Raw genomic sequence first — 23,455 nt, 5'->3', positions numbered from 1 at the left:
TGAGGAGGAGGACCCAAGTTCAGACACACAAAACTGTGATTTAACTAAGGACGAGCTATTTATTTAAGGCCGGAAAAATTACAAAACAAATGGCACAGGCGAAAGTAAACAATAACCTAAACTGGGTGAACTAAGATTAAAACATGAAAAACCTTAAAAATGGAGACCTGGCCTGGATACACAGAAAAAACTAGAAACATGAAATGAACATAGCAGACTACTGGACAAGGAATAAACGAAAACTCACAGACTAAATACACACAGGAGGTAATCAGGGGAAGTGGAAACATATCTGCAAACAGCAGATTAGAATGAATATAATGACGCCACAGGGGAAGTGAAACTAAACACAATGAACATGAGACACCAGACCTCTTCAAAATAAAACAGGAAACATAATGAGACACGGACAAGACAACACAAGCTTGACAGCATAATATATGCAGACATGAAACACACCGCCATGTGTCTCACACAAGTGTGAGGGACATTTAAACACAGGTGAAGACACAAAGGGAATCAAATAAACGAACTATAACTTCAACCTAGGTGTAGCTGGATGGGCTACTCTCCACTGCTCTCTCTCTCTCGCTTGCTCTTTTGCCTCGCTCTCTCCTGCTCTCACTGTCTGTTTGTAGCATGGCCAGTTAAGGTAAGTTGAGTGTGGACACACCTGCACTTTAATTGCAGGGTGGTGTCTGCCATGCAGGCTTTCCTCCCGTTCATTCCTCCTTTGCCTTCTGCGAGTGCTGTATAGCGCGCTGATACATTTCCTTCAGGATTTTGACCAGGCTCCACAACAGTCACAGATAAGCTGTACGTTTGTCCTTCTATGCATTCTATGCATTTTAGCAGTATAGTGTCTCATTTGTGGTCCCATCTGTAGTGTGGCAATTTCATTTCTTGATCCCAGGCATTGAGAGGTAGCTGCACTACCACCGGCAGTTCAGTATAGCATCTTCAGTCCTGGCGTAAGCAGCATTTAGCAATATTTGTTCCTGACTTTCAATTAAAGAAAGCTAAGCGCTAAAAGCACGGTGATTTCCAGGATTTGTTTGCTGCCTGCCATAGCCTCATCTCAGCGGTGTTTTGGCCCAGTTAAGCTGAAGAAATGCCTGTAGCAGCCGCTGCTTTGGGCTTATCCTCGACGGAACTGCTGTCTTGTCCTGTCTGATTTTGTCTTCTATGGTTTTGTTTCCTCTCAGCTCGTTTTGTTTTACCCTGTAGTATTGTTTATACTTGTGCCCGCGTTAGTCGGGCTGGAGTGATCCTCTGCCTGTACGTTGTGTTGGTTGTTTGTGATATCTGTACCTGTCCAGCTGACTTGTTCCAGTTGCCATAGGGAGCAATATAGGATTCCTCTTCTTGTGAGGGGCCACAATCAATATACTAACAACCATACCCGGTATAGGCCACCGTTTACTCATGTGCTGCAAGTTAATCAGCCTGTGTATTTTGTATTTTGTTTTAAATAGGGGTGTGTGTGTGTGTGTGTCTGTCTGTCTGTCTGTCTGTCTGTGCAAATGTGTGGTTTGTTGTTTTATTAAATATTGATATGTATATTGTCTCTTGACTGTGTGCCATGAGCCTGGTGCTTGGTGTCCTTTTAGGTTTGTTTTTTGTTTTTTTTTGGCTTCTAATGTGTTGTTTTGTTTTGTTTTGTTTTTATTACAGTGAACTGAGGATTGTGCGCTGTAGGACCTTTGGTGGAGGGTCGTTTTCCACACTTCCTTTGCTGTACAGCACCTGGAGTGTAGGCTTGATTTTTCGTGTGGTTTTCTTTTGGTCCTCGGGTACTGGTAAGTCCAGTTCAGTGTATGGTTTTATTTAATCCAGGACATGCCACAGTCAGCTTTTATTGTTTTATTCTTTGTTTTATTTTTAGAGATGTTTTATTTTATGTTTTGTCTTTATTAATAAGACATATTAATATTGGAGCCAATGTGCCTCATTTGTGCATTCTTGAACCTGTGTAATCTCTCCTGAGATTTTAGACCTGTGCCTTACCACCTAGCCACTGGTACAGATATGTTGGCGACACCTGGGTCAAAACCAAAACCAAAACCCAACAAGTAGAATCCTTCACTGCTCACATTAACTCTGTGGATAAAAACATAAAGTTCACTATGGAAGATACAAAGGATAGCAGTTTACCATTCCTGGACTGTGCCATGCGCATTGAAGAGAATGGAAACCTCAACATTGAAGTTTACCGGAACCCCACACACACGGGCCAGATAAATTCATGGAACACCGGATAGTTCTGCAACCATGGAGGGAGAGTGAGCTTGACAGCCGTAGGGCTAATTATTTTATCTACCTTGAAGGGTCTGATATAGCTTAGAGACGGATTGCGGGAGGATGCCTGAAGCAGGATGTCTGTTGCGGCCAGTCATACCTGTCCACATACCTGTATGTGTGCACTGGCACACGCTGCTGGTTGGCGCAGACACAGTTGCTCTCGCGTCTGTGTCCAGGGCCAGAGGCAACATTGTAGAATGTTGTTGTGCTGGACAGATGGAATGAAGGTGAGAGTTTTGTGTGAATATTCAACCCAAGGAATAAAAGTGGACCAGGTGAAAGGGTGATGGGTGGTAATGCACTGGGTTGTGGTCTCTAGCTCTTGATTAAGGTTTTGGGTTTGGCCGTTAGTTTGTGGATGATAACCAGAGCTCAGGCAGGGCCTAGCCCGCAAGGCCGTACAAATAGTTCTCCAGACCTGAGATGAGAACTCGAGACCCTTGTCGTAAACGATTTCCCCCAGGTTCCCATTTAGCCTTTTCGCATTCTCTAGATAAGTTAGGATTTTATGATCGGTACAAACTATGAATGGTTGCTCGGTGCTCTCCACCAGATGCCGCCAGTCCTCCAGGTCTGTAATTTTGCCAACAGACTGTGGTGGAATTAAGGCACGACGGGACCACGGATCCATGTGTTGAGCCATCTTTTTTTAACATTGGCATCACACCACCACAACCTACAACCTACAACCCCTGCTCCCCCGTGTTTTAACACGGCAGGCGTGATTGTAGATGCCGTGCAGGTGCGTCTGCACGGCATCGCCGACCACGCCTCACCACACAGACCTGTACGCTGTGACTACCACTCCCGCCCTGACATCAGAGGCGTCCACCTCTACTATGAAAGTCTTACTTGGGTCAGGTTAAATCAGGATGGGGCTGTAGCAAACAGTTGTTTAAGCTTATTGTGTGTTTTGTCAGCCTCTGGAGACCAGGTGAACGGGTGTTTAGTGGAGGTGAGGCATGTGAGTGGTGTAGATACCTGACTGTAATCTCTGATGAAAGTGTCTGTAAAAGTTGGCGAATCCTAGGAATCTCTGTAGATGTTTACAGGACGTGGGCACTCCATGACAGTTTACTGTTATGTCGTTTAGGCCTTGGAAATCAGTACATGGCCATGACTATGACTGGAGACCATGATAGAATTCATATTATGGCAAGAGCCAATCAGCTAAGAAAAGAGAAACAGTCGATCATTACTTTAAGAACCGAGGGTCAGTCAGTCCAGAAAGTTGCTAAAACTTTGAATGTGTCCCCAAGTGCAGTCACAAAAACCATCAAGCACTATGATGAAACTGGCTCACATGAGGACCGCCCCAGGAAAGGAAGACCAAGAGTCACCTCTGCTGCTGAGGACAAATTCATTTGAGTCACCAGCCTCAGAAATCTCAAATTAACAGCACCTGAGATTAGAGTCCGGGTAAAATTTGAGATCTTTGGTTATTTTTCAACAGGACAATGACCCCAAACACACCTTCAGGCTGTGTAAGGGCTATTTGACGAAGAAGGAAATTGATGGAGTGCTGCGCCAGATGGCCTGGTCTCCACAGTCACCTGACCTAAACCCAATCGAGATGATTTGGCATGAGTTGGACCACAGATTGAATGCAAAAGGGCCAACAAGTGCTCAGCATCTCTGGGGACTCCTTCAAGACTGTTGGAAACCCATTTCAGGTGACGACCTCATGAGCTCATCGAGAGAATGCCAAGAGTGTGCAAAGCAGAGGTGAAAGTACAAATATGTACAAGATACAGACTTCCTTATGACTGTTTTGGAATCATTTTAATTTTGGGTTAAAAGAAAAAGAAATTAGAAGAGGACCAAGTCAAACATCACTGAGGCAGTGTCCCCTGTTTGAAGTCCAGGTTGCAGGTTTTCTATTGTGGGTTCCTGATGCCAAAAAGCTGACTCACAATGTTGTCAAAGCCTTAACATCTGCTATAACCATGTTATTTCCAGAGGATTCCAAGTTGTTGTCCACAAATAAACCTACACACAAAAAACATAATTGAAAATGTAAAAATCAGTCAAACTATCAGCAGGGATATAATGACCTAACTTTTCGAACTCTGTGAAAATGGTTTTCACATCATTTATTTTATACACCACAGCATTCAGAGTTTAGACACTGGTGATGGAGATGAATATATAGGCCTGAATGGAGCCCGAGTGAAAAGGGAGGGGCGGTGATGGGGACGAGGTGGGTTGCTCAAAGCTGTCTGCAAGGGAGAATGACAGATGCGCAGTGAGATTTAAAATACCTGGAGTGAAGGCTGATTGGCCTGGAGAAGGCCGGCAGAAAGATGATTGGACTAGACCAGTGATGTCACACTCGACTTGACATCATGAGAAAGTGCCACTGCCTCTGTTCTCTCAGGCTCCATTAAAGCCTTCATCTTCATCTCGAAATTCTATTCATTACTCAATCATGTTCATTTCTTTCCAATTTCTTTGTCCTTATTGAAATAATTAACTTAGAAATATTGAAATTTTACTCTTTTTTTTGTTTAAATTAAATTATAAAACACCTCTGTGAATCGCCTGTTTGCCATGGTGGAGGAGTTTGTGTCCCAGGGATCCCAGGGGCTATTTTGTTGGGGCGGGGAAAATGTTGGTCCTTCTGGTAGAGTCTCCTAATGCGAACTGGCCCAGGATGAGGGACGAAACAAAACATGAAGGGAGCAGTTTATCATGCCCAAGATATGGTAACACGGGCCCCACCTGGGAGGAAGGCCTGGGGAGGGTGCTAGGGAAAGTGCTGTCTGGTGGCTGGGCATAGCCCAAAGGGGATACATGGGCCTGCCCTACTGTAGGCATACTACTCTGATAGTCAGAGTATCCAGCCTTCTCGGAGTCACTGGGTGGGTTGATCGAAGGTGCTCCATCTGGTGACTCAGTAGTCCTACTAAGACTCTACAAAAATTCTGTCACTGGACATCTGTGCAAATCGCAGTTTGTCCATAAAGAACACCATGTTTAAATATTAGGAGGTCAATAAGTGCACATGGCTCAGGATATCTTAGGTCCCAGGTCGGTGACCAAAGCAAAAACTCAGGTGTCCGGAGTTCAGTGAGACCATGGAAAAAAACATGTAAAGTTTTTTACATCTATAGCATTATTTTGTAAAATGATGGTCCTTTTTCTAATATATAAATTATACAAGAATATATTTATTCGGTACAATATGCTGATGTTATCTTTCTAATTAGAAGTGAGATAATAAGTCATATAAGAATGAAAAAAGGAAGCATAATTGTGTTCACATTCTGCACAATATAGACACTGATGAAGCATAATTTTTTTTTCTTTCATAAAAATTCACAACACGAAGCTGACAAAACATATTTTATTGTTGATCAGATCAGTAAGAGTAAGATTCTTCAAAAAAATTGAACTTCACTCTGAAAAGACACTTCCTACCATAATGCATCACAGGACTTTCACAGACAAGCCAATTTAATCTCATCCATTTTATTTGAGTATTCAGACTTTGTGTCTCCTTTGTCCTCAGGTGTCTCAAGTTTAAGCCATTGATTGATAATTGTATTTTTCTGCTCAGATAATTTAATTTCAGCAGTTTTCTGCTCCTGAAGGAGAACATAAAATAATTTATAAAAATATATATATATATTCGGGATCGTTTCCATTCATTTCTAACCCAGTTTTGAAGGTAGTGGAAGGACAGAGCTAGGAGCCTCTATTATAGATAACAGTAAATGAGCAAGAAAATGAGTGATTTCAAACACAACAAGCTATCTTTTGTTGAGTGAATCAAATGTGGTAGTATGGACATTGCTACCCACACTGTCCATTCCGAAAAATATCAGAAGGGCCTTAAATTTTTTCATATACAGTAAATGTACAACTACAAATGTGATTTTGTTATTCTGCTGTGAGTGCACTTGCATCATTCCCTGGACCATCTTCTGCACTTTCTTTCATCATCTGTTTATATTTGCTCTTGAAAAACCCAGCCTAGAAGTGCAAGGAAAAGACATAAAAATTCAGAAATTGTGTATTACAGTTGCAAACAAAATGAATGAAAGTAACTATATGAGTGACTATAAAAACCTTTAGCATTTTTTTAACTGGTCATGATCTTTAAAAATCTTAAAGGTGAGTGACGAATTGAAAAAGTGTAACAAGTCTTTCACCTTATACAGGCCAGCAGTGAGTAAAGCCAGAATAGCCAACCCTCCCAGGCATCCTCCAATGATGGCTTTAGTGAAATCTGGCTTAGGGTACACTTCTACCTCTGCTACAATCTGAGAGATGAAGAGACACAGTGTGGATGACATTTAAGCTCTTGTACATCTCAAACAAGAGAAAGTAATTTGAAATCACCTTGCGAACAGGAGGGTTGTTGTTAGACCCTGTTGAAAAGTAGATGTATTGTTCTTTGTCATACTCCACAGTGGCTGTACTGGTCAAGAGGAATTTAGCAGATTGAATTCCAATCTATGGAAAAAAAAAATAGACTAGGATGAGGCTGAATTAAAAATATTGTTCAATTTAAGGGAGAAATTGTTATCATATTCAAGTACATAGGACCACCTATAATCCAAATATGTATAAATCATTTATCAAAGCTATTCTTTAATTACCTGCTCTATCCATCCTGAACTGAGGTTGGCAGAGATTTGGTATGTCCTACTCTGCAGTCTTCCCATGAATGTGTTGCACTTGAACACTCTGCACACGGCTACAGAGCAGTCCTGTGGGTGATTTAGGAAAATTGAATGAAACAAATTTGTACCATGGTTCAGTTTTAACAGGTAGGTAGAAAAAGTGCAGAGGCATACTTACCACCACTTTATCCTTTTGTATCTTTGGAACAAAATCTTTGACACTTGGTTCTTCATCATTTCCTCTCTGACAGTCTGCAATCTGAAATACACTTACATTAATGTCAGTGTGATTGGTCCTAATTTTAGCACATTCACCCATTCGACAGCTAATTGTGACCTATTTTTGTATCTTTTCTATTACCTGTAGGCTGCTCAAATTCACCCAAATGTCTTTTTCACCAAGCTTCACTGGAACCCTGATCACCACAGTGAAATTAAGCGCTCTGATATCATTTGTTACCTAAAACACGGGGGGGAAAGAAAAAGACAGTCAACCATTATAGTAGTTAGGTCTAATTCACACAATATTATTTATTATATTTTATTATATTTTACCGTGACTGATTGTCGAACTGGTTTCTGCAAATTATTTATCCCAAAAGAAAAATTGCTGTAGCTGAGGGTGCTAAAAAGATATAATTTAAACATTATGTAAATAATGTGTAAGACAAAAAAATGTTGGGTTGCAAATAATTTCTTTTGTTACAAATACAACAACACATACTTTTCAAATGTCATGAAAATGCTGTATTTCACAGCAATCTCTTTCATTTTGTAGATTTCACTTGTAGTAGTGTTCTCCTGATTTCCACTGAAAGAGAGAAGTGAAATGATTTGTATTGTATCTGTGGGGTGTTTAAACAAGGAGTAGCTAAATGACTAAATGAACAGTACCTGGTGGCATTTGCAGTGACAAAAATCTTTCTCATAAGTTGACTGTTGGTGTCAATGCCATAGGAGACAATGAAGAAAGCCTTAATTGAAATAAAGGAGAGAAATCTGAGTGTCTCACATCTTTTTACTAAACTGTGCAGAAGTGAGATGAGAAATTGCACCAAAATACAAACCTCAGTTTTGCTCTTAAAAATTGGCTTGTCAATAGTGCAGTCTGTCCTTCCTCGTGATAAACCATCTTCACTGTCCAAGGACTTGCACTCAATTCTTCCCTTTATTAGAAAATAAAATGACTGCTGGATGGATTGTAAGAGCAGCAGATCAGTGATGAACTTATACAGACTTGATCCTGATGCCTTACCTGCTGAATGGTGAACTTCCTGTAGGAGAGTCCAGCTGGATATGTGAGAATAACACGACTGTTGTAGGAGTTTTCTCCTCTGTTCTCCACTGAGACTGTGACATTCAAAAGCTCATCCATGCCCACTTTAACCTCTGAGGATCTGTGGAGTATGAAGGAGGATGAGAATAAAGGGAGAGGAAAACAGACTCCACTGTGTTGGTGAACTTTCCAGAAAGTTTATATATAGCATATAAGTGTTGAATTCTAACATACTATGTTAGAATTCAAAATATGTAGTTTTATATGTGTGAATTGGCAATTTTTTTGATACTCTTTTCATCTAGGAACCCATTTGCCCACTGTGGAGCTGATATGCTGTTGATTAACTTTGTACAAGTGGATTGATGGCTCTTGGGTTTCGTGTTTCTTGAATAAAGGTCAAAAAACCAGCTTCTTGAGTATTTGAACCATGTCTCTGTGTAAAGTATAATGGACCTTGATGCTTTCTTGGTGAATGGTAAAGTTCTCAACTAAATATATAATATAATATAATATAATTACCTGGTGAAGTTGAAATCCACTTTTAGATCATCGACACACTTGTTGTCAGTGCCGCAGTTTATCTCAAACCCTAACTATGGAACACAGAATGATGTGAAAAGTATGTATATCACACATTATTTACATAATAAATGAAACATAGGTGAATCCAACGAATCATCTGTGTGTTCTGCCATCTAGTTGTGCTTTTCCATTTTTGTTAATAGGAACAAATTTCTGTTAATATTCTTGACACGCCTTTGTAAAACATCAAAGTCCTTTGCACACCCAAGAATTCTTCAGTAGAAGTACTGTTACTCACTCACTATGTGTTAATAGACCTCTCTGCATCGAATCATATCTGTTATTAATCTCTGTCTCTCTTCCACAGCATGTCTTTCATCCTGTTTTCCTTCTTTCACCCCAACCGGTCGCAGCAGATGGCCGCCCCTCCCTGAGCCTGGTTCTGCCGGAGGTTTCTTCCTGTTAAAAGGGAGTTTTTCCTTCCCACTGTCGCCAAAGTGCTTGCTCATAGGGGGTCATATGATTGTTGGGTTTTTCTCTGTATTTATTATTGTGCTATCTACTGTACAATATAAAGCGCCTTGAGGCGACTTTTGTTGTGATTTGGCGCTATATAAATAAAATTGAATTGAATTGAATTGAACTCAATTTTATGGCAACAAAAAGTTAATTCAGAAAAAGGTCAAAACATCCGTTCATGTACAGCTAGTAATTTTAAGGGTATTTACAGGAAAAATGGTTGTTGTTTGAGCCTGCTGAGCAAGACTTGGTCTGAGACTTGTGTTGGAAGGAAAACCGTCAAATGTGAATTTGAGCTCATTGGAAAGTTGATTGAGAGCATCGTCTGGGCAGGCCTGCAAAAAGACAGCAGTGTTAGATTTAGGTTCAGTGTTGAAAAACTCTTAAAAGCAAAATGGAAATCAAATTCTGCTGTTCACCAAATTGAGTTTGATCTGTTGGTTATGTTAGTTTTTCTCTGATGTTGTTTTACCTCAATAAAGAAGTTTACAGTTGAACAGTTTGGTGTTCTTAAATCAACAATGACTGATCGAGACTCCTCTCGTTGTTTCCCACTAATATAAGCTCTGTTGTTTGGAGGTTTGCGAGTGGCATCCAGTGTAAAAGTATAATTAATTCTTGCTTGAGCTGGAATAAATCAGAGTTTAAAATGTTACAAATGTACATACACTAAAAAATGAAAACGGATGGGCAGTGCCATTTTGATTTTGAAAAAGGGAGGAGAATAAAGAACCTTGATCAACTGTAGACACTCTGCTCATGGTAAAGCAGACTGTAGCTGTGTTCTCCAATGGTTTTGAGCAGCTTACATTCTGAGTAGGGATTTGGTTTGGGCTGAATAACACCTCAGCTTCAACCATTACTATGGGTCTTGATCTGGAAAAAAGGAAAAATACATGTGAACGACATTTGGCTTTTCAATTAGTACAGCAGCTTTCTGGGTAATGTAGTCATTTCCATTTCTGCTTGGAAATCATTTTTAGAACAACAAGGCTACTGTTATAAATTACTCATTTCATTTTGAGACTTGAGTCAAACCCACAGAAGCTGTTTTTCCAGGTGCTTAACCAACCACATTTATTCCACCTTTAATCACCAGAGCACTTCTCATTATTCAACCCAATATCATGGCAAAATGTGTAATAGACACCAGACCACCATTTTTATTTCACGCTTCTCCAAAACATGAAGTGGACACACATGCAGTTGCATATCTGCATGCAGAAGTTGTATTACCAGCAAGGGAAGATAACATATTGTGGCGTGTTGGGGGAGCAGCTAGTTCTCTCCCATCATGCCTAGTGACATATGCTGTTATTTAGATGTTCTTGTTTTATTATTTATGGTTACATTACTTGTAACTGTTCTCTTAACTGTTGCGTTTATACTGCGGTACAAAGTCACTGACAGTTATTGTTTTATGGAAATAATGCAGTACCATAAGTGCGTTCGGTCATGCTGTTATTGACCCTCGAAGCAAAGTATTGCACAAGCAAGTGTTTAATAGAGAGCTCCCACTACCAGCTTGGGGTCAAACAGCAAACTTGTTCTGTGTGTGGTGCTTTCTTGTTAAGATTCCTTTGCTTGCCACAATATGTAAAGACAAGGTGTCGCTGGTGAACACAAAATGTATAAAGAACTTTTCAAGGTCCTTAATTGTCAGAAAAGCTTAAGCTAGGTGGCTAATATGTATATGCATATAAATGTGGTAATAATGTCTGCTAAAACGTTTTCCCGTGATGATGTTCATGTTGGATTGAAATAAAATAGCTCCCTCTGCTGTTACTGCAGCTTACTGCAACTTCTGCATGCATGTCATGTTTTGCCGTGTTCCTGGGTTCCATCATGTCGCAAGGAAAAAATTTTTCATCTCATGATCGGAAAGGCTTTTGACATGATAAACTTTAAGTCATATAATGTGACTTCTGGAAAAAAGAGTAGATGCCTGTTTTATCCTGCATATGTATTCCATTAAAGATCAAAAATCACTTACCATGAATAATTTCATAATTTATGACAGTTTATGATTCATTATTATATTATATAAAACCAATGCACAGGTCTTCAAACAGACCTACACATTTGACAGTTGGTGCATTCATTTGACATTGACAAAGTTGGTAGAAATACCACAGACAATAATAACACATGAATGGACTATCTTGGACTTACCTCAGTAAGACAACCGTGCCCTTTGAACCCACCGCTAAGTCAGGAAGTTTATCACCGCTCTGATCAAAAGAGAACTGACTGATTGTCACTCCAAAGAACTTCAGTCCTGACTGGACCTCAGCGCCAGTAATTCTCTGTGTACATGAAATATTTTAATTAATCAAATTTCATTGTATAGATATGGGCCTTCAATGATAACTGTGTTAAAATATCCTCGTGAGTTCTTTAATTTTGTGTACCTGTGAGTAAGTAGGACTGATTCGTCCTCCGTCACTGTGGAATATGTAGATGCTGCCTTCACCATTATTCTCCAAAGGTGCTCCAACTGCCAAATCCCTGAATCCATCTGAGTTTAGATCAGGCAGTACAGCAAGAGAAGAGCCGAACCTTCCTTTGACAGCTGCATGTCCTCTTAGTACTAATGGATCATCAAAATTACACTCCACAAACTAAAAGCAGGAGAGTGAATATTTTATGATCATTAGGGAAGTTGACAAATAAACTGATTAATTTAATTGCAGTAGATAAAACTGTGATTTACCAAACCAGTTAATCTGCAAACATAAACTCTTCCCTCTCTATCAGGCTCCATATGCATTGGGGCTGATATGAAGATAAGATCAGTGATGTCATCATTATTTATGTCCATGGTACACACCTCTGCCCCGAAATATTCACCAGTCTGATACTGTGTAAGCAACAAATTATTATTGAAAGGATTCATGTTTAGGGAAAAAAAAACAGCTTTTATTTAAGAAATTAATTTATATATAATTTACAAGGTCATTCAGATCTGTCTTGCTGTAAATACATACCTGTGATGAAAAAGGCTCAATCTTTTGGTTTTCAAAGCTTTCTCTGTTAACAGCGACCACAACTCCTCTGTGTTTATATCTTGGAGCACCAACAATTGTCAGGGAACCACGTTGGGTTTTAGCAATTGCCATTGAGTAACCTAGAGGTTAGGTAGTCATAAGGGGAAGATTCCTTATTCCTCCTTTTAAAATGTGTCCATTTTGCAAACACATTAGTGTGTTTGGGTGAAAGAACTGGAGTAGAGCTGTGTATATACATGCACACATGTGTATGAGTTAGATTGTTAAAGCTGTAATATTCTTACCAAGATAACTGTCAGGCTCCAAAGACACATCCTCATATGTTTTCACCTTCTCCCCTCCTGTTGTGTATTGCACGTAGCCTCCCCTCCACTGGTTTGCACCAACAATAGACATCTGAATTCCCTACAGTGTAGACAGAAAATACATTTTATATATAATTTATTAAACTGATTTAACTGTATAAATGTTTATTTGCCTATAGGTCATAAAAACTGCTGGACAGGCACATGTGAATCTTTCTTTCTATGACTACACTGTCTGATGAGTTTCAGGTAGTTTTAATTACCTCAGGCACATAAACTGCACTGAATCCCTCTTGAGACATTTCCATTTTCAGTGACTCTCCACTGCTTTGAGATCCTTAACAGAAAAATAAATGAGAAGGTAAAAGACACACTACAACAAATTTCACTTTAAAATAATTTTTTTTAATTATGTTAAGTTAAGTAGTAGCTTCAAATGATTTTTTTCTCTTGATTATAAAAGAGAGATTGAAATGAGATCGATTGGTCAATACTATATGAAAAGTAATACCATGTATGTCATTTTAATTGTAAAAAAGCTATAACAATAAATTTATGTTTGTACCTTCAATGGAGAAGATTTTGTCCTGCAGACTCTGTCTTATTATTTCAAGTGCATTGAAGTTCTGCACTTGAAACACATATTTGATTGAGGGATACGATGCAATGGTGTCCAGTTCTTGTTTTGCTGCATAGTTCGTAAATGCACTCCCCACCTAGTATTATTAAATATATGTTTGAGTTGTTATACTATACAGCAGGATTTGCTCAGTACAGATTATGGTCCACAGGTTTATGGACTTTCACCCAGTTTATAGACAGGTATTGTGCACTCACTGAATAGAACCCACATTCGTGATAACAGTTACGTAATTCTGCAAAATAGTTTTCACAACTTTATTATGAACAGTTTATGTTCCCATCAAAAATTCTGCCTTTTCATTAATTTAAGAAATTTTATTTTAAGTTTATATGGTCAGTGAAATGGGCTTTGATTTCACTACGTTAGTCTTAGCCTTCAGGTGTTTTTTGCATCCCATTGTCACAGATATAAATAACCAAACAGTTATCAGTGCAGGCCTTCTTTACAAACATTTATGAAAGAATGGGTTGTTCTAAAGAGCTCACTGAATTTGAGTGTGGTACTGTAATATGATACCACTGTTACAGCAAGTCAATTTGTGAAATTTCTTCCCTCCTGTGTACTCCATCATCAACTGTTGTAGTTGTGTATATAGTGTTATATCTTGTGAGTTTTGTCTGATAGTTGACTGAAACACATCGTCAGTAATAATAATAAAGGAAGTTCTTACCCCAATAGCAAATCGAATAATGTTTTTGCTCTCTGCCAGCTGTGCTGCACCTCCCAGATCATAACGATCATGGGATTGTCCATCAGTAATTACTATCAAGACCTTCTTCACATTTGGTCTGGAACCTGTCTGTGGGGTGAAAACATTGTTCCTGTCAAGTGAAAAAAAAAATCTATTTTTAACACAAAACAACTTTTCAAAGTGCATCTTATGGTCATAATTAAATTGCATGTGTTATTATTATCTCAATATGCATCATTTTTGTATTATCTTTCAGTATTGCAGATATTTTTGCACTTTGCAAATCCAGCTAATGCAAGTATTTGAATTTAGCCTTGGTTATGCTCATCTCATCAAATCTGTGGGAAATAATTCTTCAAAACCCAAATCTGTCTTTTTACAGGCTTTCATCAATCAAACACGGAACTTGGTGTGGTGAGATTCACAGAACAAAAAAAATCATCTGGACAGGAAGGTCAGACAATAAGTTCACTGTAGTGCTTCAGTAATATCACTGCGTCCCTCACACAACATGTCTGATGGCCTTAGCTGTGTAAGTAGATCCCCCCAGCTGTCTGATTCCATCGATTTCAGTCGTCATTGATCCAGCTGAGAAAAATTTCTTAAAATAAAAATGAACTTGAGGGAACGTGGAGAACTGGGAAACAGAAAACTGCAAAAAAAAAAAAAAAAAAAAGGAAGCTAGGATATTGAAATTGTCATGCTTTATGGAGATAAATAAAAATAAAGATAAAACTATTTTGTGTGCTATGATTTAAATGACAGAGGGACTGCAGAGCCTTACCTGTGCATCATTTGAGAGGAATGACTGAATCAGCGTTTTCACAAATGTCTTCATTGTCAGAAAGTCTCCATAAGATACGCTCCCTGAACCATCCAACAGAAAAGCAATGTCTACTTGCAGCAGGCATTCTATCAAAGAGATTTATTTCAAAATGAATTTATTATCAAAGGGTTAATGTTAACAGTACCACACAGTACCACACGCTGAAACAAACTTCTCGTTAATGGCCCTTTGAGTTCATTTACTGACTAAATACTAAATGTAATCTGATTTAACAGACAAAACATTAAGAATAAAAGATTAAATTAGTTTGATCTAAAACTAATTTTAGAGGTCTTATCAAAGTTCATGTAAAAAAAAAAAAAAATCTACCTCTGGCCACAATCAGCACAATAAAAGAGAGACTGTGTCCTAATTAGGATAGGGGTTTGTGTCAGTCTGTGGGACTTCAGCCTAAGGTTTACACTGTTGATGTGTCTTTATATAAGAGTGCATTTCAGGTCATGTTATGGAATAAACATAAGTGGCATAATGAGACAGAAACAACTTACATTCCACTGGTAGTACTTAATTTTTTTTAAATTTTTTTTAGGTAATAACTTCTGTTTGGTTATTTTGTGGTATGGCAGTTTTGGATATATCTATCCATCCAAGCTTAGGGCTGGAGGTTTGGTCTCGTCTGTTATCTTTAGACCACCAAATCATACAAGTTATACATAAAACCTGGCATCAATCCCATTTGTTTTTTATTTACTCCACTTCTGTTTTTGACTAAATCTGCTTATACATGTTTTTGCTGACATGTATAAACAGAAGTCTCAATACAGTTTCAGCTGATCTGAGATTAAGAGATTGTACAAGCACAAAAATAAGTCATTAGAACACTATGTTCAAGTATAAAATCCAAGAGCTTCTTTTTTATTATCAATGAGGCACCAGGACTCTAAGCGTTATGGGTATCTTATCACAAATTCTATTAACTGTTACCTTGAAGAGAAGAAGGTATGGGTGGAGCAAGCCTATTAGAACGGTCGATCTGAAAGCACACACCGTTGTACATGGTGATACTTTTGCAGTCCTTTGGGATGGTTGGACCACACACCTGAGAGGAGACAAAGTCAATTTTCCATTAATACAGTAGGCTGATTACTTCCCTGTCCTTCATACAATGATTAATTTGATATAAGATCAAACATACCTGAAATTCATCTGAAATTAGCTTTTTTTGACAACTTTAACATATTTAAAGAAGCCACACTAAATTCTACCATGAAACATTTCCAAGCTAGAAGTCCTTAAAGTATTGGGGTTGGGTTGAAATTTAAGCAATTTATAATTCTTACATCTTTTTAAATAACTTTTTTTTTCAACATTTTTCAGTCTTCCAAACTTCTTAAGTATGTGATAAATCCACATTAACATTTCAGGGCCGAAATAATACATGTATTTTTTAACGGAGCTTAAATATGTTAAAAATGTGGACTAAAATAAGCAGGCCCAGTCCTATATCTGTATATATCTGTCCTATGTCTTAAGTGTTTATACGTGTTGTTCAGTAAAGGTAAAATTTTGGATGGCTTCATTAAATATGCCAAACTTATTGTACCCAAAACATCAGCTGATTTTATGGGGTGTTGGTGGAAGGCACACTAGGTTGTCATGGAAAGGCCTTCATGCATTTTCTAACTATAACAAGAGTTTTTGACAATGTACTGGTAATGTTTGCAGTTCACCAACTCACCACAGTGTTTTGTGTTGTGGGGTCACTTTTCATTGTAAGACCAAGCGACATGTTGACTGCAAAATCTGGTGCTGTATTGAAAGCAAGCAAAATATTTTTAAATACTCGTAAAAGGCAATTGAAAGGAAGAAAACAAGACTTACACTTCCCCATTTGATATGACAGGTGTTAGACACTGGAACTTCTCTCAACTGCAAACTAGGATGTAAACCAGTCAGCTTTAATATCATATAATTGAGTTTCACTAAAAGAATCATCTTAACATTAACATTATTAATGCCATTTACTTTTTCCTTACTTATTTTAGTAAGATATTATTAGTTTTGAAGGCTCAGTGTTACAAACTGATTTGATTTAAACATGTTTCTGTGCAGCTCATGATAATTTCTTTGATGGCAAAATACTTGCTGTTAGAGTTCCATCACATCTTGTCAATACATTCAGCAATGAATGATTACTTACCTTCAAACTGGATATTTTGGCAGTTTTGGGAAGAGGTGGTGCAGCTATAAATTTTCCCCCTTCGATTTTGTGAATATTGTTCCACTGGGGCACTGACGAGCACACTAAAGAAATAAATCCAGTCAATGATGTAAGTCCTGACAGTGAATTGTAGTTAAATAACAATAATCTCTATGAACAGTTCCAGTCTGATTTTTGCCCTTCCCATAGCATAGAAACAGCCCTTATAAAAATAACCAACGATCTGCTTATGGCAGCTGACTCCTGTGTACTTTCCATTCCTGTTCTCCTCAATCTGAGTGCAGGTTTTGACACTATTTCTCACTCTATTCTCCTTAGCAGGTTAGTTTCCATTGGTCTTTCCCATATTCCACTAGTTTGGTTTAAATCATACTCGTCTGATCACACTCAGTTTATTCAACTTAAATCCTTTACTTCTCAGCCCTTTCCTCTGATTACTGGTGTGCCCCAGGGCTCTGTCCTTGGGCCCCTTCTCTTTTGTTAAATATAATATCCAGTTTTACTTTTATGCTGATGACACCCAGCTTTATTTGTCTTCTAAACCTGATTCCACTCTTCCTCCATCCTCCCTCACCTTCTGCTTAGCTGAACTTCATGGTTTTCTTCTAATTTTCTTAAACTCAACAGTTACAAATCAGAGCTTCTTCTTGTAGGCTTTAAATCAACACTATCCAGAACTAATAGTTTCTTTATTACTATCAATAACCTGCCGGTCTCCGTTTCTTCTTCTGTGAAAAGTTTGGGGGTCATCCTTGACTGTACTTTATCCTTTAACTCACACATCAATAATGTCCCTCGCTCTGCATATTTCCAATTGCGTAACATTAATCGTCTCTGTCCCTTTCTGACCACACATGCCACTGCCATTCTTGTCCATAGCCTTGTTACTTCTCGGATCGATTACTGTAATTCACTTCTTTTCACTTCATACTCAAAAATCCATCAATAAGCTTCAACGTGTCCAGAACTCTACTGCCCGTATTAACACTAGGATTCCCTCTATTCACCACATCACCCCTGTCCTGAAGCAGCTTCATTGGCTTCCGATCAACATCGCATCAATTTTAAAATACTTCTGTATACATTCAAGGCTATTCATCTTCTCTCCCCTCCATATCTCTCTGATTTGGTTCAGATCACCATCCCATCTCGGTGCCTCAGATCCTCTTCTTCTCTTTCTCTCTCCGTTCCTTCCCACTGTCTTGTCACTATGGAGGGGCAGGGCCTTCAGTTGCTCTGCTCCTCGAATTTGGAATTCCCTACCTCCTGATATGACAAATATCGACCTAATTTTCTCTTTTTAAGTCTAGACTGAATACTCACCTGTTCAAAATAGCTTATTCCACATAACCCTTCCACTGTGCTAAATTTTAATCTGTTCCTTCTATTATGTTTCTCATTATTGTGTATATTCCCTGCTTTTATGCCTACTTTTACTACTTACTACTGCTCTGGACAGTGTCTTGAGTGCTCTGAAAGGCACTTTTTAAATAAAATGTATTATTATTATTATTATTATTATTATTATTATTATTGTTATTGTTATTATTATTATTACATAAACACTGTATGTTTTCTGTTAAGAAGTATTGTTTAATTATTACTATAAGGCATAACAGAGAGGCCAGTTCAAAAAATGCTAAATCTATAAAATAATCTTAACCATGCAGGTGCAGACCCACATCCAACATAACAATGCATGTCCTGACTTACTCTGATTGTCTTTGAACCACCTGGTAGCCAAAACCAGCAGCAGAGTTACTCAGGGTCCTCCAAGCCACAGAATCAATATTGAAACAAAGTGCAGCATTTAACACTGAGAATTTTTTTAAAAAAGAAGAAGAAAAGAAAAAAAGAAAGAATGGCATCAATAATCTTACTTAAGGTCATCGAACAATGTAATTATAGCCTTTCTCATTATAATCACATTTAGGAAATTATACGCAGTCTATGTTTTATTTTCATACTATGTCTTGACTACCACTATAGCAGAGATGTCAAAGTCATTTCACGCTAGGACCACATACAGCTCACAGACAGGGAAAACAATGTGTTGGTTGACTGGGCTGGACAACTGAAACTCGTCTTTTTGTCAGTATATAGCTGTTTAACTACACACTCCCTGAGATAGCTAAATATACGAAAAAAGAGTGCAATTTAAACAGTATGTCTCAGTTTGTATATATGATAAAGAAATTATGCTGTAGTAAATGAAGAACATCTTGTCAGCATGACCTTTTGGGCTTAAATTTTAGATAATCAATGTGTAAAACAACAAGGTTCTATTAGATAATTCCAGACTGTCCTGTAATTATACAAGAGAACCTTTAGTTCTTTCACATAAATAATCCTTTCTTTGTTTTCTTTTACTGGACCCATTGTAATAAAAAATTGAGATTTAGAGAAGATATTAAAAAAACAGGAACTTTCCTGTCATTTCATTGTTCATCTATTACTTATTTACTTTGGTGTGGTACAATTCTCTATCTTTATCAGGAGGAAATGCTGTAAAACCTATGAAAATATATTTAAAAGTCTTAAATTTATGCCCTTTTTCACTTGATCCAAAGCCATCCAGTGGGTCTTATTGGAGTCTTTGCCAGGCATATTCTAGCCCTCTGGCCTTATGTTTGACACCCCTGTGCTACAGTGATTCTGTCATTACCACTACAGTGCTCTAAAGCCAGATATTTTATAAAGTTAAAAAACATATTGAAGATTAAAATGTAAAATCAGATTCTATCTTTGCTTCTTATATCTTCCTCCATTTAAAAAAAATACAGACATTTAAAGCTTTAAAGGATGAAAATCAATGCTTAACTCTACAATTAGTTTCAGGATATTCCACAGTATAAAAATAGACAACCTTTTTGTATGCATGTGATACTTACAGTGCTAAAAAATAAAATAGAATGGAGAATGCTGCTTGCGTGCACATTCTCCTGTCCTCCCTAACAGTCAGACTCATCAATGCGTACCACACCCACGTGCAAGTAAAGGAAATAAAGTCTCTGAGGGAAGTAAGTTTGATATAATAAAATGTACATCCGCAGAGAAGAAAATCTAAATCAGTAGCGTGCACTTTAGATAATAAAAACAAGATAGAGGCACAAAAATGTTATTATTATATGGTTGCCATAACGTGAAACTCTGATATTGTTGCAGTACTACACAGCCCTTGTTCTATACAAGGCTAGACCTGAATTTTTGTGCCAATTATTTTTATGACACAACTCACATTTATCACACTTCCTTTTTTTTTTTTTTTTGGTCATGCTAAGAACAATCAATATATTTTTCTGTTCAATAATGAAAGCTTAATTTGATAGTTTTGCAAAAACTAGATGTATTTAGACATAGATATATTATAATACTGACACACTCTCAAGTTCCTCTTATCACCACTTTGTATTTAAAGTTTTTCAGTACATGGACAGAACAAGTTGGAAGGAAGACTATCGTGTGTCATCTCCAGTTTTGTGTCGCCCTGCATAAAACAAGGAGGCATATATAATGACTGCATAAACTACTAAATCATTTGGGATCTTAAATCCAGTTCTACAGGTTTTGTGGGGTTAATAATTAAGAATGTATTACTTCATGAAATTTTCAGAAAACATCAAAACATTTTAGTTATGAAGTTATTTTTAGAGTCGGAAGTTGACTGAGCTCATGACACATTTCAGCAGGTAGTTTGATTCACAGAGGATAAAGTGCAAATAAGGAAATGACCATCACAAAAGAATTTCTAGGTCTTATGGTTTCCCTTTATATTTTACCATCAATTTATTTTTTGGTTTTTAATACTAAAAGAAGTGTTTTTTAAATAGAAAACTGTGGCTATGTATACTTACAGTCATTTTTCCACAGGTTGTACTCATTCATAATTAAAGAACTAAAGACAAAATCAGAAGGCATAAACTTGTCTTACCAGATGAAAATAGTGTAACACAAATTATCCAATCCATTGTGTTGCTTCCATGAAAAAAAAACAGTCTATTTGTTTTTTTTAATTTGTTTGATACAGTAGGTGAGGTATTACTTCTGCTCTGTGTCACAGGAGTTGTTTAATCCAAAATACAACAGTCATAGGGTGACTGATGAAAGGTAAGGCAGGAAACGCCTTCATGGGAGGAGCTACAGTATTGACAGCACTGTCTGTTTTATAAGACACACAGCTGTGGTTGTGGTGTTTAATTTTGATCCATTTGTTCAAGTACTTTTTTCTAAGCAAAGAAATTTAAATCAATAGTAACACTTGTAAAAAGATTGGTTATTGCATTATTTTATACAATCATATGAAATAATTGGATTCATAAATAGCAAAATAAAACCTTTAATTCTTCTCCGTGAATCGCTATCTTATCGTGGTGGAGGGGTTTGTGTGTCCCAGGGATCCCAGGGGCTATGTTGTCTGGGGGCTTTTGCCCCCTGGTAGGGTCTCCCATGGCAAATTGGTCCTGGGTGAGGGACCAGACAAAGAGCGATTCAGAAGACCCTTATGAAGAGAACATCGAGGGAACAGTTTACCCTACCCGGGATAGGGTTACTGGAGCCAGGCCCGGGGAGGGTGCCCGAGGGCGAGCGTCTGGTGGCCGGGCCTTAGTCCATGGGCCCCGGCCGGGCCCATCCTCCCGCAGGCCCACCACCTGCAGGAGGCGCCATAGGGGTCGGGTGCATTGTGTGCCGGGTGGCGGCCAGGAGCGGAGGCCCTGGCGGACTGATCCCCGGCTGCCAAGACTGGCAATAGGGACATGGAATGTCACCTCTCTGGTGGGGAAGGAGCCTGAGTTAGTGCGTGAGGTTGAGAGGCACAGGCTAGATATAGTCGGGCTCACCTCTACGCATGGCTTGGGCTCTGGAACCAGTCTCCTGGAGAGGGGCTGGACTCTGTCTCAGTCTGGAGTTGCCCCTGGTGAGAGGCGGCGGGCTGGGGTGGGTATTCTAATATCCCCTCGGCTTGCTGCCGGTACATTGGGGTTTTTCCCGGTGGATGAGAGGGTTTGTTCCCTGCGCCTCAGGGTCGGGGAACGGGACCTGACTGTCATCTGCGCTTATGCGCCGAGTAGCAGTTCAGAGTACCCAGCCTTCTTAGAGTCCCCGGGGGGGATGCTGGAAGGTGCCCCACCTGGAGACTCTGTTGTCCTGCTGGGAGACTTCAATGCTCACGTGGGTAACGACAGCGAGACCTGGAGGGGCATGATTGGGAGGAACGGCCTCCCTGATCTGAATCCGAGCGGTGTTTTGTTATTGGACTTGTGCAAATCACAGTTTGGCCATAACGAACACCTTGTTCGAACATAAGAGTGTCCATAAGTGCACGTGGCACCAGGACGCTCTAGGCCGCAGGTCGATGATCGATTTTGTAATCGTATCACCAGACCTGCGACCATATGTTCTGGACACTCGGGTAAAGAGAGGGGCTGAGCTGTCAACTGATCACCACCTGGTGGTGAGTTGGATCAGGTGGCGGGGGAGGACGCTGGACAGACCCGGTGCACCTAAACGCGTAGTGAGGGTGTGCTGGGAACATCTAGCAGAGGCCCCAGTCCGCGAGATCTTCAACGCACACCTCCGGCAGAGCTTCAACAGCATTCCAAGGGAGACTGGGGACATTGAGTTCGAATGGACCATGTTCAGCGTCTCCATCGCCGAAGCTGCTGCATTGAGCTGCGGCCGCAAGGTGGTTGGTGCCTGCCGTGGTGGTAATCCCCGAACCAAATGGTGGACACCAGAGGTGAAGGGAGCCACCAGGCTGAAGAAGGAGTCCTATCGGGCTTGGTTAGCCTGTGGGACTCCGGAGGCAGCCGACAGGTATCGACAGGCCAAGCGGAATGCGGCTCGGGCAGTGGCTCGGGTGTGGGAGGAGTTCGGAGAGGCCATGGAAAAAGACTTTCGGACTGCCTCAAAGAGATTCTGGCAAACCGTCAGGCGTCTCAGGAGGGGAAAGTGGTGCTCTACCTGCACTGTGTATAGTGCTGGTGGAGCACTGCTGACATCGACTGAGAAAATTGTCAGGCGGTGGAAGGAATACTTCGAGGACCTCCTTAATCCCACTGACACGTCTTCCGAGGAGGAAGCAGAGTCTGGGGATGAGGGGAATGACCCGCCAATTTCCGGGGGCGAGGTCACTGAGGCAGTTAAACAACTCCTTGGTGGCAGAGCCCCTGGTGTTGATGAGGTCCGCCCCGAGTTCCTGAAGGCTCTGGACGTTGTAGGGCTGTCCTGGTTGACACGCCTCTACAATGTTGCGTGGAGATCAGGGGCAGTACCCCTGGACTGGCAGACCGGGGTGGTGGTCCCCATCTTTAAGAAGGGAGACCGGAGGGTGTGTTCCAGCTACAGGGGGATCACACTCCTCAGCCTCCCTGGGAAAGTCTATGCCAGGGTGCTGGAAAGGAGAGTTCGTCCGCTAGTCGAACCTCGGATACAGGAGGAACAATGCGGTTTTCATCCTGGTCGCGGAACACTGGACCAGCTCTTTATCCTCTCAAGGATACTTGAGGGTGCATGGGAGTTTGCCCAACCAGTCTACATGTGTTTTGTGGACT

At 39.6% G+C, this 23,455-nt stretch overlaps 1 protein-coding gene across 3 annotated transcripts in view; it reads right to left on the bottom strand.

Annotated features, from left to right (window-relative positions):
• Positions 1–5,633: 5,633 nt before the first annotated feature.
• The window catches only part of LOC102082286 (integrin alpha-M), a 54,664-nt gene continuing 36,842 nt past the window's right edge, over positions 5,634–23,455 (bottom strand). Inside the window, exons 1-30 of one of the 3 annotated variants that reach the window (XM_019362648.2) lie at positions 20,836–20,914; positions 18,618–18,720; positions 16,884–16,987; positions 16,422–16,492; positions 15,668–15,782; positions 14,681–14,808; positions 14,403–14,548; positions 13,876–14,026; positions 13,128–13,278; positions 12,826–12,899; positions 12,542–12,662; positions 12,237–12,376; positions 11,963–12,109; positions 11,661–11,870; positions 11,422–11,555; positions 9,983–10,125; positions 9,722–9,876; positions 9,459–9,584; positions 8,728–8,801; positions 8,185–8,326; positions 7,997–8,095; positions 7,824–7,903; positions 7,654–7,740; positions 7,485–7,554; positions 7,291–7,389; positions 7,108–7,188; positions 6,906–7,016; positions 6,646–6,759; positions 6,456–6,566; positions 5,634–6,276 (exon numbers count right to left, since the gene is read on the bottom strand). In XM_019362648.2, the coding sequence (XP_019218193.1) occupies positions 6,184–6,276; positions 6,456–6,566; positions 6,646–6,759; positions 6,906–7,016; positions 7,108–7,188; positions 7,291–7,389; positions 7,485–7,554; positions 7,654–7,740; positions 7,824–7,903; positions 7,997–8,095; positions 8,185–8,326; positions 8,728–8,801; positions 9,459–9,584; positions 9,722–9,876; positions 9,983–10,125; positions 11,422–11,555; positions 11,661–11,870; positions 11,963–12,109; positions 12,237–12,376; positions 12,542–12,662; positions 12,826–12,899; positions 13,128–13,278; positions 13,876–14,026; positions 14,403–14,548; positions 14,681–14,808; positions 15,668–15,782; positions 16,422–16,492; positions 16,884–16,987; positions 18,618–18,720; positions 20,836–20,872 (3,417 nt within the window). In that variant the 5' untranslated portion in view covers positions 20,873–20,914 and the 3' untranslated portion in view covers positions 5,634–6,183. Of the gene's footprint in view, positions 6,277–6,455; positions 6,567–6,645; positions 6,760–6,905; positions 7,017–7,107; positions 7,189–7,290; positions 7,390–7,484; positions 7,555–7,653; positions 7,741–7,823; positions 7,904–7,996; positions 8,096–8,184; positions 8,327–8,727; positions 8,802–9,458; positions 9,585–9,721; positions 9,877–9,982; positions 10,126–11,421; positions 11,556–11,660; positions 11,871–11,962; positions 12,110–12,236; positions 12,377–12,541; positions 12,663–12,825; positions 12,900–13,127; positions 13,279–13,875; positions 14,027–14,402; positions 14,549–14,680; positions 14,809–15,667; positions 15,783–16,421; positions 16,493–16,883; positions 16,988–18,617; positions 18,721–20,835; positions 20,915–23,455 lie in introns of those variants that run through there. The other 2 variants (XM_019362647.2, XM_019362646.2) reach the window with 2 other exon arrangements.

The sequence above is a fragment of the Oreochromis niloticus genome, linkage group LG8, assembly GCF_001858045.2.
Source record: "Oreochromis niloticus isolate F11D_XX linkage group LG8, O_niloticus_UMD_NMBU, whole genome shotgun sequence".
NCBI classification, from domain to species: domain Eukaryota; kingdom Metazoa; phylum Chordata; class Actinopteri; order Cichliformes; family Cichlidae; genus Oreochromis; species Oreochromis niloticus.
This window is presented reverse-complemented; position numbering and strand designations above follow the sequence as displayed.